The sequence below is a fragment of the Cinclus cinclus genome, chromosome 1 (assembly GCF_963662255.1).
Source record: "Cinclus cinclus chromosome 1, bCinCin1.1, whole genome shotgun sequence".
Classification (NCBI taxonomy): Eukaryota; Metazoa; Chordata; class Aves; order Passeriformes; family Cinclidae; genus Cinclus; species Cinclus cinclus.
In genome coordinates, this window is record NC_085046.1 from 91,428,596 (window position 1) to 91,443,042 (window position 14,447).

A 14,447-nucleotide genomic window follows, 5' to 3' on the forward strand; every position below is an offset into this window, starting at 1 on the left:
CCTGCCCACACAATCACTTTGCATCAGAAAACAAAATCAAATGTACTTTATAAAATTTACATAATCAAAACTTATCTTCCTGGAAGCCAAGTATCATTTTGTAATCAATCAGTATCTTGTCATGCTTTTCTAAAAGGGTGTTAGACTAACAGGACATTTTCTTTCCTCCAGTGCCTGATAAAAAACTTTCCTGGCTGGAATTTCTTAAAGAGTAGGGTGATAGACAGTATACAGAGTTAAGATCACTTCTGTTTCACTTCCAAAGCTATTTCAAATGCACGTTTCTATTCTTTGCCAAAGATATTTATGGGGAAAGGAAAAATATATTTTAAAAATAAAAAAAGAAGCTCTTGAGAATTTGGTAAGGTTAATCTTCCTAACCAGATAATGTAGGGTTGGAAATAAAGTGTCTCTTACTAAATACATCTTGTGTACCCATTCAGAAGCTTAATATATTGCAGCATACAAACCTTCTTTGACCAGTGCTCCCACTGGCCACAGGCATTGATACCAAATTCAAACATGGTTTCTTCTCCATTCACAGCTGGAAGCTCTTTCACTGCAGAGTGCTTCTGTAGGAAGAGCTCCATTTTCAGCTTGTCATCTGGCTCCAGAAGGGCTCCAGCTGACCACATCAGAGAGAAAACAAACAAGCGAGTAATATGCTCCTCACTGAGCTGCTTCTCATCTCGGCCAGACAGCAAACCCTGCAAAGCAGATGCAATATAGAACTACTGCCCTCCTAGAACAAATCACCAAATCAGAGAGAGAAAAACAGATGCCATATCTACCTGTAGGAGGTCAATAGCTTGCTTGATGTACATACATTCTAAAATCGACATTTTTGGTGTCACAGCAGAGAAAACAAAATCCATCACATCCTGGGAAGAAAAAAACATTTTTAAAATATTCTCTTTACCAGTTTCAATTGTATGATTTATTCTTAGATGAGATCAATTCCTTATTTTCAAACATATTGTAGACTTTATTTCCAAACAACTATTTTCCCCATTTCTGGGCTTATAAACATTCAGACTTTCACCATGATTTTTTCAAACAATAGTGTATTAGAAAAATAACTTTGATGTACCAGAGCCACCAGAGCTACTCATATGAGCTCCACAGAGTAATTTCCTGAAGAGCAATTTGAAGAATGCTTTTCAGTTACTTCAGGGATCTGCCTGCCATTTGTGCTCTCCACTGGAGAGTTTAATCTACCAGATATTTCTGTAGTAGGAAGATAAAAGCGTTGATGATACATATATGTAATGCACAAGCTTACCACTATAAATTTCTATTTGCATGATCTGCTCTGACTGCATCTTACTGTACCAGTCCCTCTTGAAAACAATACTCTCATTTTCCTGTAGAATGCTGGCAAGTTCCAAAAAGAATTTTTGAATTTATTTTAATGGAAGTTGGACTTTCCTCAGGTTTCTTTGTAGTGATGGCTACCACATCTGCCTTTGTCAAGTGTTTTGTAACATCTTGAGAAAAGTTTCAAATTGATGTAAAGTCCTTTCAGAGATTTGAAGTGCAAAATTTTAAAGTACCAACTGCTATCCAGTAGAACAGATTGATTTAAATTATAACCTACTTCCACCTTCATTCAACAATCTGTCGTATAATACTCTCCCTATAGGTTCTATTTGCCCTGTTAATCTTTGGAAATCAACACTGGCCACTCATTATAGGAAGTGAAAGTATAACAGGGATACTCTGGGAGATAGTAATTTTGGAGGAATTCCATTTATAGATGTCATGTCCTGTCAGGGAGAAAGCTAAGACAATGAAAACATTCAATCACACAAAGACATAAACAATTTACTTAGACACTTTCAAAAAATCACAGAGCTGTTTACCAACATGCTCACCAGCTGTGTTTCACTTTTCGATTTAATTTTTGCCACTGAAGTTCTCTAAGTGCCCTATACTGATATTCATTGTCACAGAGAATGAATCAGTATCTTTACCCACCCTCCTGAGGTATAGGAGGTATATTCTCCACCAAAATACCAGATAAAACACACGCAACAAAAATACATATTGTGATCAAAAACTCACTTAGACACCTTAATCTAGAGCAGGGTTTATGGATAAGTGGTCTAAGAAGACAATCCGACTGTGGGCATACACAGAACCATGGAATAGATAGGGTAGCAAGGGACTTTAGAGGTCTTCTGCTTCCTTCAACTCACCATGGGCAGGGATGCCACCCACTCTATCAGGTAGCTTCTTTTGTTATTTCTTGGTGACAAGCAAAAGTGCTTCCACCTCTGTGTGCTGCCTTTTTATGGCTTTCCCTCAAAAATGCCTGGTTCATCCCCAGTGGTACGTAGGGTGCTCAGCTGAGGAACTGAGGGTGTTTTGGGTGCCACAGGGGAGTGTCCACAGGCACTCTGGGAAATTCAAATCTAAGACCATTAGAATTTGAAGCTAAATCTCACTGAGATTCAGCTTCTTCATCTGTAAAATAGAATATATGTCTCATAGGGCACTGTAAATTGTTTAATAATTGATTTGAAACACACAGAATAAAGATATTTCATGCGTCAAAGTATTCTGTACTATCAAGAGCCCAATTTTCACCAGAACTAGTTTTATAGTACTTATGATTCCAGTGAGGTTTCTGTGGTTTATGAAGGGTTTTTTAATGTTTTCTTTTTCTTTGAGTTTATGGGGGGAGAAAAATCAGTTCCATATATGCTACAGATATATTTTATTACTACTATGATTTTTAATACATGGCTGAAAAAGGATGCATGAAACACAGAGATTTGCATGAATTGTTTGGACAGGGGGACTGGAAAAATTAGTTGGGTCATGACAAATACACAAAAATTTCTAATAATTTGGATCAGTAATTCACATTCTCTTACAAGGATGCTGAAAAATGAAGTCAGATGAAAAAAGTTTATATGAAAGAAAGATCCTTTTTCACAGGGTACAATCACTATAGAATTCACTGGACTACAGAACACTCTTCAGAACAGGAAGTTGGTAACATATTCAAAGGGTTTAGACAAGCAAAAGAAAAACTCAGTAATATAAAGGTATTAATACTTGTAATATTAATTTTAACACCAGCATTTAAATATTAAAGGTAAGAAACTCTTTGAATTATATATTCAGCTCTGTGCTCCAGGCACAGTAGCATAGCAGCCTTTACATAAATTTGATTAGTGTGAGATTTAACATAGAAGAAGAAAATGAGTCACTTCTGAAAATTAAGTTGCTACTACATTGATTTTCATTTAAACAAAACATGGAAGCGCTGAAACTTATGTTATTCACGTAACATCTATCACTTGTTTGAGCTTCACACTTTGCAGACAATGTCAATGACACCACTCAGGTAACTATTTTAATTATTTCAGTTCTTTGATACTGTCTCAGATAATTACTTCCATCAGCTAAGCAATTCTGTTGCTTACACGTAGCAGCATTATTCACAGACCAGGAACTGCCAGTGGAGAAATTCTAAATTTAAGAGAGACTTTTTATAGGGATGGGAGTTTATTTGAAATTACTGTGAAGCAGGAAATGTTGCTGAGAAGAAAGACTTGGGAAAGGGAGGGGGAAAGTCCAACCCCTCAATCACTGTTCTAAAAAAATCCTCTTCTAAAATTAAAATTTAATGCAGAAATAGAAAGGATTTAAATCATCTTAAGTCAAAACAAGGTTGGGTTTGGGGTTTTGGACGTTCTGTCTTTTGTATTTTGATTTTTTTTTTATGTATAAAAATGGCAACTTACAGTGCTATTTATAGTACACATGAAAAGAATAAATACGTTCTTTCCACTGATTCAAAAATATTATTCTCTGCTCTTTCCTCCTCCATTACTGCTACCTGCTGCACCTTTATTAACAGTTACTTTATCCAACTTGAAGTCTTTCAGTGACAAATACTATTAAGATCAGCATAAATAATGAGAGTCTTTTAGAAGCAAAGTGGAATTATTATAGCTTTTGTCTTACATCTATTTTAGTTGAGTTTAGATTAAATTTAGAAAGTCTCTATATGTCTACTTAAGACTGAGTCTCCTTAGTTACTATACTTCCATCTATACTCTAATCTTCATGTTCTTTGAAAAATCAGATTTTTGTAAGATGTTTATATGTTTTTCTTAATACTAGCATTTAACTCAACAAGGTCTCTGTCTGGGGTTCGACTACCAATGTTGATGAATAATTTCAAAATTTTTCTTTTTGAATCTTATCCTCTTTTTAATGTTGCAGAAAATAATAACTATAAAAAGAGCCATGTGAACACAAAAGTAGTGTTACTGTCATCTGTAAAACCACTTTTATTGACTCTGTTATTTGAGAAGCAAAGACAGCATATTAAAAGTGAAAGAAAATTGCCAGCATGACAGCTTTCATTTACATTTTGATAGTTCTAAACGCAGCCTTCAGCACTGAACTAACTTCATATTTCACTGCATTTTCATTTCTTAATCTAATAAAATACATATTTTTCTGGACTTTATTACTATTGCTTCAGGCTTGGGCATTTTAAGTGTTGTTGTTATGTTTTCAGAGCAAGCTGTAGCATAAAATATAAATAGAAATGTGGCAAAGAAGCAGTAAATTGACCCACATATATATTACTTTGGAAGCATATTTTAAAACTCATTATCAGAATTGTTTCTCTTGCTGCTGCAGTAAATACTATGTCATATCATTAGGTTTTGGAGGTAGAACAAAATGAATAGCTTGTTAAACATTAGTTTTAAAGTAAATGTGCACTGAAATGAAAAGCAGAACATTAGAAGGCATTTGTTAACTTTCAGGGCATTCTAAACCTATATCAATCATTGCTTTTATCATCATCTATAAAAAGCTTTCTGAAATGTCACTCAAAGTTCATTAAAAACTGCATTTTTAAAATGCAAGAGCAATGAACAATATTACAGGAGAAATCCCTGTGAAATCCAACACCAATTACATGAGTACACAGGCAGGAACAAGCTGTTGGAAAAGCAAGGTACGATGGAAATTGCATTTATTTTAAGATATTGAGGAAATCAGAAGATAACAACACTGAAAAGTTGCAAAGACAAATATTTCTTCTAAAATATTCAAAAGCAAAAATAAATATTCCAGTGTGATTGAAGTAGTATACTACTGAGATTATGCTTTTCTACCCATTATTGACTACAACTATTCATAATATTGCTGGAACCTTTCTAATGATTCAGTAAGGTAAGGCCAAACAGAGGGGGATAAACATTCAGGATTCTTACTGTGGATCTACTGTTTGAACACAGTTTAGTCAGATAATGTGTCAAAGAGATGCAGTTTCAAAAATTTCCATTGGAACACAAACAATGGATAATAACATCAGAAGAGACAACCATAGTCAGAACTTCAGAACTATAATCAGAGCTTCAGAGCAGCAGAGAGCACAGAACTACCCTGGATTAATTTGAATTATAGAATGTCTTTTTAAAAATAAGTAATGGATCAAATGCATTCTTGTTGCACCAGAGTAAATCTAGCTTAATTTCTTTCTAAATTTATTTCTTGGTATTTAAAACAAAAATAAGAAGTTTACCCACTTCCTTTGTGTATTCTAACAATAATTAAAATTGCAGTATTAAAACTGTAAGTAAAGAGAGTATCTGTTTTGCCAACATGAAATATAAAATAACCAAAGGTTTAACAATTCCTTGCCAACTATCATATGCAGACAAAAGAAAATGTCCAGATTATTATCTGTTATATCTTCAATCATTTGTTAACAATAGAGATAATTTTCTCTCCTTTTTTAATCCTTCATCTTTAGTTTCTTACATAAACAAAGAAATGTAAATAATTGAAAGAGCACTTAGGAAGAAGCAATGTTTCATTAAAAAAAAGAATAAAAAATACAATTTTTTTTCTGAAGTGGTTAATTAAGTACCTGAAATACAGCATTAAAGCAATTCCATAGGACACTGGAGTAGGTAACTGGTAGTGTCTGCAGCCAAGACTTTAAAATAGGCTTCCAGCCTAACACTGAAGAACTCATGAAGACCATCCCATTACGAGAAACTGTTGCAGGGGAAGCATTGTCAATGTTGTGAGGTTCAAAAACAATTTTGCAACTAGGGGACATTGGAATGCGATCTCCATTGGCCAAAGTAAGGGTCTTATTATCATCCAGAACAGAGTTCAGATTTTCAATCCAAATTGCATCAACAGGTCCATCCAACACTATCCAGATATGGTCACCCTAAAAAAAAAAAGGGAGAGACACACATTCAACTTTACCTACATTGACCAAAAATACACATTTATGTAATAGCAGAAAAAGTATTCTTAGACATAAATAATGTCATAATTTGGTGGTCAGCAAAAAAGCAATATAAAAATGCAATTTCTAATTCTTCTTTTGTTGTCTTGTGTCACACTAAAAAGGATATTAAGAAACAGCAACAAAAATTAATTTGTGCTGTACAGAGCAGAAAGTTGTACCTTTCTTCTACAAAACACATCAGCCAACCCAGCATCCACCAAGATGGATGAAAATATTTCCCATTAACTGCAGTCATAGACACAGTCCCTGTGGGATGTTACCCAAGTATTTCATGTAAGATGTCCCATTTTCCAAGCCAGAGCTGTGAGGCTGGTCAGTAGATGTGAGTGTAATCACGATTCTGTGAAACGTGATCTGCAGGTTTGATAAGAGAATTGGGAAATGCCTACCACGGTTTCTTACCAAAGCCTTACATTTTGATACAACTAGTGAAATAAAGTGGCAATTACTTAAAACCAGACAGGAGAAAATTGACTTTTCTGTCCTCACATCAAAACATGAACATACATTGGTTTTGTGTTTGGACTGCTTACAGAAGGAAGCAAACTACTTAAAATCTTTTCTAATACTGGAATCTCAAATGCTTGGGAAGCCTAATGCCATCTGGGACAAAAATATATATGTATATAATTCTGACTCTGGTGCACATTGTGATGTGAGTTCATCAGACACAAAGCAAAATTAACACTGCATATTCCCATTTGATTTTATAATGGAAGAACCTTTCAGATAAATGACAGGTAATGACACCTTATGGAAAGAGTATTAAATGTCTGTCATGATACAATATCCATTACCTTCTTTGCCTTTAAAGTTTTTCTCCATAATGTAGAGAAAATACCATCTGTCCAGTCATTTGTAGCAACATCAAGGGTACCGAACATCTGGGAAGCTGTGATTGCCTTTGGGTTCATTCTCATCTCTTTATGAGGAGCACCACAATCTGTCATTGCTTTCATCAAAATATTAATGCACTTTGTCTTTCCTGCACCAGTTGGACCTAAAGTCATCATACCTTAAAACAATATAAGCATGGTTTAAAATGAAATGTCCTTGAGTTGTGCTACCATTTAATGGTTCACTGCATCAACGATCCTTGTTTTATTTTTATCAAAAGCCAATACAAAAGGATATTTCTCACTCCACTTAATGTTGATGGAAATAGAATTTGAAACTACTATTTAAAGGCCTCTATAAATGTCTCTGTATTATGATAGGCAAGCCTATGTGGGTCTGTAATCTCCCTCAGGCAATTATTTTCCTTATTCTAATGGGACAACACAACTGCCTTTTGATGCTCTCATGCAATGACATGGACATGAATGGTGGCAAAAAATCCAGAAATTTATAAATGTATCTAATTAGAATGAGTATCTTCCAGTGATATACAAAATCAAGTGCATCTTTCTGATGCAAAAGTAACAAAAATATGTACCTGCATCCACCCATGCTGGCATTTTAATAGATATTTCTTTCATAAAACTGGTAAAGAACAACCACACTTAATTTATCAGTGTATACATGCTACCTAAGAAAAATTAATCGTGTCTTCAATAATAAATTGACTCTACTGTTGGTCTTCTTTAGTTATGTTTTCTAAATCACCTACTCAATAGGCCCGGAATCTGTCCAAAATCAGATGGGACATTCAAATTGAGACTTCCAAAGTAATTTAAGGGACTCAGGGTAACTCCTAGTAGCCCTAAAGGCAACTGGACAATAAAATCCTTAGCTGGCTTTGAAAACTTCTTCAACAAAAGTATGGAACAATCACAAACCCAAATAATAAACATAATCCAGTGCCATGCAGATCGTGTGACACTTCCTCTAAAACTAAAGGGAGCTGGATGTTCCCTGAAACAATCTGAGGACTCAGAAAAAATCACTTACTCATGCCATATAGAACATATGGGGAAATCTAATACAAACTCTTCAGTATTAACCAAATAGCTTTTCTGCTGGTTTCAGCATTATTTCAACCAAAATTATTATGCCAAACAGATTTTAAGATCTATGCATTGAATCTCCATGTGTGTGTGTGTGTGTGTGTGTGCTTGTTTATAAAAGCACTTCATGTGCATGTAAGGTCCTATTTCTCCTCATTATTTGAAATCCCATGGTGACCTCTCCATAAATTCAAGTTAATGACTAGGACAAGTGGAAGTCAGGAAAACATAATCATTTTCCCTTAGTGCAGTAACTTTAGTCAAAGAAAGTCAAAAAACTTTTGGCCTGAGCATCCAACTGTTTGGACAATTGGAGCTGCATGATCTCCTGGAAATAGTAGGGATGTGTGGAGAGAAGAGGCATCTAAGCAGAATGTAATGGTGAATCCTGAAGATTTTGAGGAAAAGAGGTCTCACAGATCAAGCAGCTTCTTTTAAAAAGAGACACATTTAATCATAACTGAAATCATTGAAACTTCCATAGTTCCTGTATAGAAATAGCTGTTATGGAACACTGCATCCAGAAATCTGGATGTAAATTAGCAGGTCTGCTCAGCACTCAGTCTAATCAATAATCTGAATCAAAAGTTTGAGGCCTTAGGGACTCAGACTGTGGTATGTGAATGAGTATTTCCTTTCACTTATTTCATCAGTTTAAGCTGACTATTCTTTTATTATGATATGAAAAGGCAGAATAAGAAAGATGGTATCTTTATAAATCTTTGCTTCTTTAGTTACATTTCCTTTATATTTTACCCTTATTATACAAAAAATAAAAAATAATTTCTTAGAGGTTAGGGGGATAGGGGATATTTCAAAATAGAGTTAATTTTTTCCACTGAGCTATGAATGTAAATCTGGATTTACTACTGGTTTTGATGCCCTTCCCAGGACAGGATAAACTTTACTGAGTGACTTTTTTTCTGCACTGTAAAAATGCATTTTCATAGAATTAAAGAATGGCTGAAGTTGGAAGGGACCTTTGGAGTCCATCATGTCTAACTCCCCTCCTCATCCAGCAGGAGGAAAGCTTATTTCTCTTCAGTCAGTATAAATGGTAAGAATCAAACACAAAAAAAACACTTGGAACTGTATCACATGTATGGTAGAATCTATCAAAATGAAGGTTTGAGAAATTATTTTTTGTAATCTTCTCAACATTAGAATCTCACAGTAACATTAAACTTGAGCTTCATGACTGTACTCTCTCTGAGGGCAAAAATTGTTTTCAGAATACTGAACAAAATTACTGTTTCTGGATTTGAATGAATATATTTTAACTTGCTCTACAGAAATTTCAATAACCAAAGGCCGCACTCATACTTCCCATAAAAATGCAATACAACAAAGGATTGCACACTAAAAAAAAGGCGACAACAGCTTCCTAAGCAAAATACCCACATAGGCTTTAAAATTATGTCTGTTCAATTTTTTAAACATTTTTCATGAAAATAATCTGAATTCTAGTGGCAGATAATATAATGTGGTCTCAACTACAATGCAGTCTCAAAGTCTGATCTAGCATGCTAACCATGTCGGACTCGTTGAGTTTCATACAGCTGAATAAGTTTAAGCAACCATGGTGGATGATTAATAAGCCCTGCTTCCTCTGTCTGTTTTTGGATGGCTGACTGTAGTTCAGAATATCCAGATTTATCCAGAGTAATTCCAGGGAATAGGTCATTAATGAGACTCAAAAATAAAGGTTCATCTTCATCCACCTGTCAAGGATAAAGTAGGGGGAAACACATTATTTATTTATTGAAATTATTATTATAGTTGTAAACAATCTTCAAATTAAACCATTTAAAAGATGTGTATGAAAATCTTATCTCTTCCAAAGTAAATATTACAATTATCCATCAGTTTTATGAAGTGAGTTTCATACAATGAAATCACAAGTAGTAATTTCTAAATTAAATACTTTAGGCTGATAAAAATTTAAACAACTTAATACATTTTTCTTCAATGTATACACACACATATTTTTTATTTCTTACATAAGTCAGCAAGATTTATTCCAATCATATTTTGCCCTAGAACTTTCATGATTTCTTTTTCCTTCTGTAAATCACTGAAGTGCTGCTATAGGTGTGAACGCATGTACCAACCTGCTGAATAGATTAACATCAGAAACAGAGTAATTGGTTCCATCACAAAACTGGTTCCCAAGGTAAATACAGAGTCTAGACATGCTATAACCTTTTAATTACAGCAATAAAAAGAAAGATGAATACTTCAAATAGTATTATTGAAAGATGTTACACTATACAAGTAGGTATTAGCTGCTTCCAATTACCTCACTTAATGCAATTCTTATGATGTGCTGAAAGGCAACAGACTCCCAAGAAATGCATAAATTGAAATTCTGGATTAAGAAGGATCTTTGGTGACATTATTAAGAGTTAATACAATGTATTCTTCCTTTCTCTCCTTAGGGTAAAAAGAATTAAAAACAAGAGCCAATTAGAGGACCAGGTAGATCCCCCAGGATCTCATGGTATTTCCAATGATTTTTTCAGCTAAAGCTTATGATCTGTTTTCCTCTCTTTAAAAGACAAATTGTGCTCACACAGTAACTGTATTCTGATTCTCAACTCACTTCTAAATCATAGTAAAAACTGAAAAATAATGAATCCAACTGGTGAAGAAAAACAGCTTTTCAAAGTGCATAATAAACACTCTTAAAAATGCAAACAAAATACTCTATCTGGGAAAGTCATCAGTGTTACAGTACCAGTTTGGAGAGGTTCATGTCCCGCAGAACTCTCATCACAACAGTTTTCTCTGGCTCTTGGGGATTAGATCTTTTCACTGCTCCAAGTGTTCTTAAAACAGACAGGATATTTCTAAGCCCAAAGTCATAGTGAACCTTGAAATAAAGTATGAACAAAATTGGAACTATATCGACCAAATAAATCAAAACAAAAATCAAGAGAGGGCTAAAAATTAAATCCCTAAATAAATAAATGTTATAGAACTTCTCAATATAATTAAATTCACAGTTCTTTGTCTTTTCAAATAAATTTCCAGTTTTGTTGTTATCAAATCCTGAAGATATTTTCTACTGTTGTATGTACATATCACAAAACATATTTTCTGGTGATACAGAGCTCACCCTTATTTCCCAGGCAGACAAACTGGAATAATACACTGAAAAAATTCCAGAATTTTCAGCAAGAAATAACTTTTTTATTAGGTCTGCAGATGATAACAAACTTGTGAACTAGATCACAACTAGACTTCAAAATTACCAAGAGAAATTCAATATATTATCTATGTGTGAAGCAATTAAACAAAGGCAAGTGCAAAATGCTAAAGATGGTAATAACCAACTGCTCAAATAAAGAGTAATAACTCTTCTTCATTGAGTTGAGAAACAAATCAGGTGCACAAAGCTTTGTAGAAAAATATCTGACACTGGATTGATGTCACAGGCTCCCCAGTGACTTATCTGCAATTTTAATGGGCAATAAATGACAAATGTCCTTTTTTTTAGGACAATTGAAAATATATTTCCATTGTAGTTGTCATTTCTATGCTGTGACCAAAAGCTGGATTCCACATTTGAAGATAAACACTACAGAAGAGAAATTTGAAAAGGAGAAAAAAGAGCAATCAGTTGACTAGTAAACATACTTCATCAGGAAAAAGTAATATAAAATCTACTGTAAAAGTAGGAAGAGTGAATATGTAGGATGAGGGATGATAAAAGTGTTCAACATACAAAAGTTACCTGCAAACAGGAAGACAGGAGGAATAGAAAGGAAAAGAGGCAATGTGCTTAACTACAGCAAGGGGGATTTGAATTAACTTTTATAAGAAAATATTGTGACTATATCAAAAATGAAAATTTGGATCAGGTTGCCTGGGAAACTGCAACCTATCCATCAATAGAAAATGTCAAGAACACTGACAAACATCAATAGCAAATAATTAAATTAAGAATGATTTTTGCTCCAGAAATGTAGATGAATGATTCCTCAAGGCTCTGCCCTGACCCATTTTCTATTATTCAATCAGATGCCAAGTTTTTACCAGCTGAAAAAGTTAGGTATGAATACACAGGCATGTATTGCCAGGATATCTTATTTGCAGATGGAAACATTAACACAGAAAGATTAACAACTTTGTGTGACATTGATAAACTCAGATGTCACCTGACTTCATCATCACTTAGTAAATGACATGTCCCAGTGAAATTCCCAGAATCATGCCAAGGACTAATGTATTTCTTTTTCTTCATGCTAGATGACCATCATTGACATACTGGAATGAGTTCAGCAAATGATGACTACATGAGAGGAAAAGAGGCAATCTCAAAGTCTTCAACAGGGGAAATTGCAACAGTTTGCATAATAAAAAGATTCTTCACAATAAGAGTGGCCAAACACAGAAATGGTACCCAGAGAGGCTGGATATCTCCATCCTTGGAGATATTCAAAACTCAAAAAGTGCCTTAACAACCTGTTCTAATGTGCTGAGCAAGATGTTGGACAAGATGACCTCTGGAGGTACATCCACAAGTCTGATTTTATAAAAGTGATGACTTGGCTAAATTTGAAGAAATGCTTTCATACCTACCGGAAAATTTAAAATAAATTACTTTTAAAGACAGAATTTCTGGTGCATTCCAACTGACCTATATGATGGGTGGTTCAAGGTGATCATTCTTTATTTACCTTAATCTGTTTTCTAGTTTTACCTTTTAGAAAAGGCACAGAATTTACTGGCACATGTGGATTATGAATCATTTCTTTGCTACATCTTTTAGCAGCAATCTTTGAAGACTGTGCCTGAGCAAAATGGATTGCAGTGGTGTAGCTGATGCTCTTGAAAGAAAGAATTAAAAATCTGAAAAAAAAGTCTCAGTACTAAATTTGCTACATATAAAAGCACCTTAAAGAGATTATTCTCAAAAAGGGATTATCACCTCATCTGCTTTCAAGCTTTATTAGGTTTTTCTTTCCAGTTTCTGTTTTTCCCTAAGCTATATGAGTTTGTGGATGGAGGTTCTAGGGAAGAAGTCCTGCAACAAAGCCAAATAATTCACCTTTGGGGCTGTCAGAACCACTCTTCCACAGTCTTGTGGACACCTTGGGCTTCCTACGTTTGCTAAGGACTATTCTTTTACTTTAATATTTATTGTTTTTCTTTACTGAAGGAGATGACAGTCAGTCAGGGTGCCTTTGGCTACATGTGACTCAGAGTTCCTCTTTCTACAGAGTCTGCATTTGTGTATGTAAAATGTCTGGAGAAGTTAATGTATTTTTTTCCATCACATTCCTTCTAGATTTTCGGAGAGGCAAGCTCAGCTGGTGAATACTTGTTTGCTTTATTTCCTTCTGCTGATATATTGTATTTGCTGAAAACAGGCAATGTTCTGCCATTTCCTATTGCACTGGCTCTTTATGTGACCCTGATCTTTCCAGTCAACTGCCTGGAAAACCCAGCATTACTTAACTTGGAATTTCAAATTTACCATTAAAAAATAGAATAAATAAGTTCCACTGGGAAAGAAAGATTAACACAAATTATAGAGTCACAGAATGGTTTGAGTTGGAAGTGACCTTAAATATCATCTGGTTCCAATGCCCTGCCATGGGCAGGGACCAGGTTACCTGGTTCCATTAGACCAGGTTACTCAGAGTACCATCCAACCTGGCCTGGAACACTTCTAGAGACGGGGAGTCCAAAAACTCACCGAGCAACCTGTTCCAGTGTCTCACTACCCTTTACAGTCAAGAATGTCTTCCTAATGGCTAATCAAATATGCCCCTAAGAAAGATTGTCTGTACTTTATAATTTTAGTTTTCTGGCTACACAGAAGCAATTTATGTCCCACTGTTTCTGTACTCTTAGAAATATGTTCAGTTCATGATACTCCCATATCTAATCTGATGGACTCATTAGATCTCTCTCTACATAATCATATATTGCATTAGATGTACTCCCCAACCTACAACAAACTTCACAAGGAACTTCAGTGTTTCAAATTATTTCATTACTACTACAATAACAATATGCATTCTAGTGAGGAAGTGGTGGACCCAACTGAGAAGCAGAAGATCCAGTCTGTTGTGGACAAGAGAGACACCAAGGATGGTGGAACAGTGTGGAAAGTGACCCTTCTCAAGTGTATGTGTACATAAGGACAGGTGAATAGAATAGCGTTGTGGCAGAAGCTCTCACAGCAGAAG

At 34.8% G+C, this 14,447-nt stretch overlaps 1 protein-coding gene across 1 annotated transcript in view; it reads right to left on the reverse strand.

Moving 5' to 3' along the window:
* Positions 1-14,447, reverse strand: part of LOC134048588 (dynein axonemal heavy chain 5-like) — a 147,611-nt gene that overhangs the window by 74,546 nt on the left and 58,618 nt on the right. The window contains exons 44-49 of the mRNA XM_062500444.1: positions 10,985-11,119; positions 9,779-9,968; positions 7,099-7,316; positions 5,906-6,217; positions 792-881; positions 471-707 (exon numbers count right to left, since the gene is read on the reverse strand). Coding sequence (XP_062356428.1) covers positions 471-707; positions 792-881; positions 5,906-6,217; positions 7,099-7,316; positions 9,779-9,968; positions 10,985-11,119 — 1,182 coding nt within the window. The remainder of the gene's footprint in view (positions 1-470; positions 708-791; positions 882-5,905; positions 6,218-7,098; positions 7,317-9,778; positions 9,969-10,984; positions 11,120-14,447) is intronic.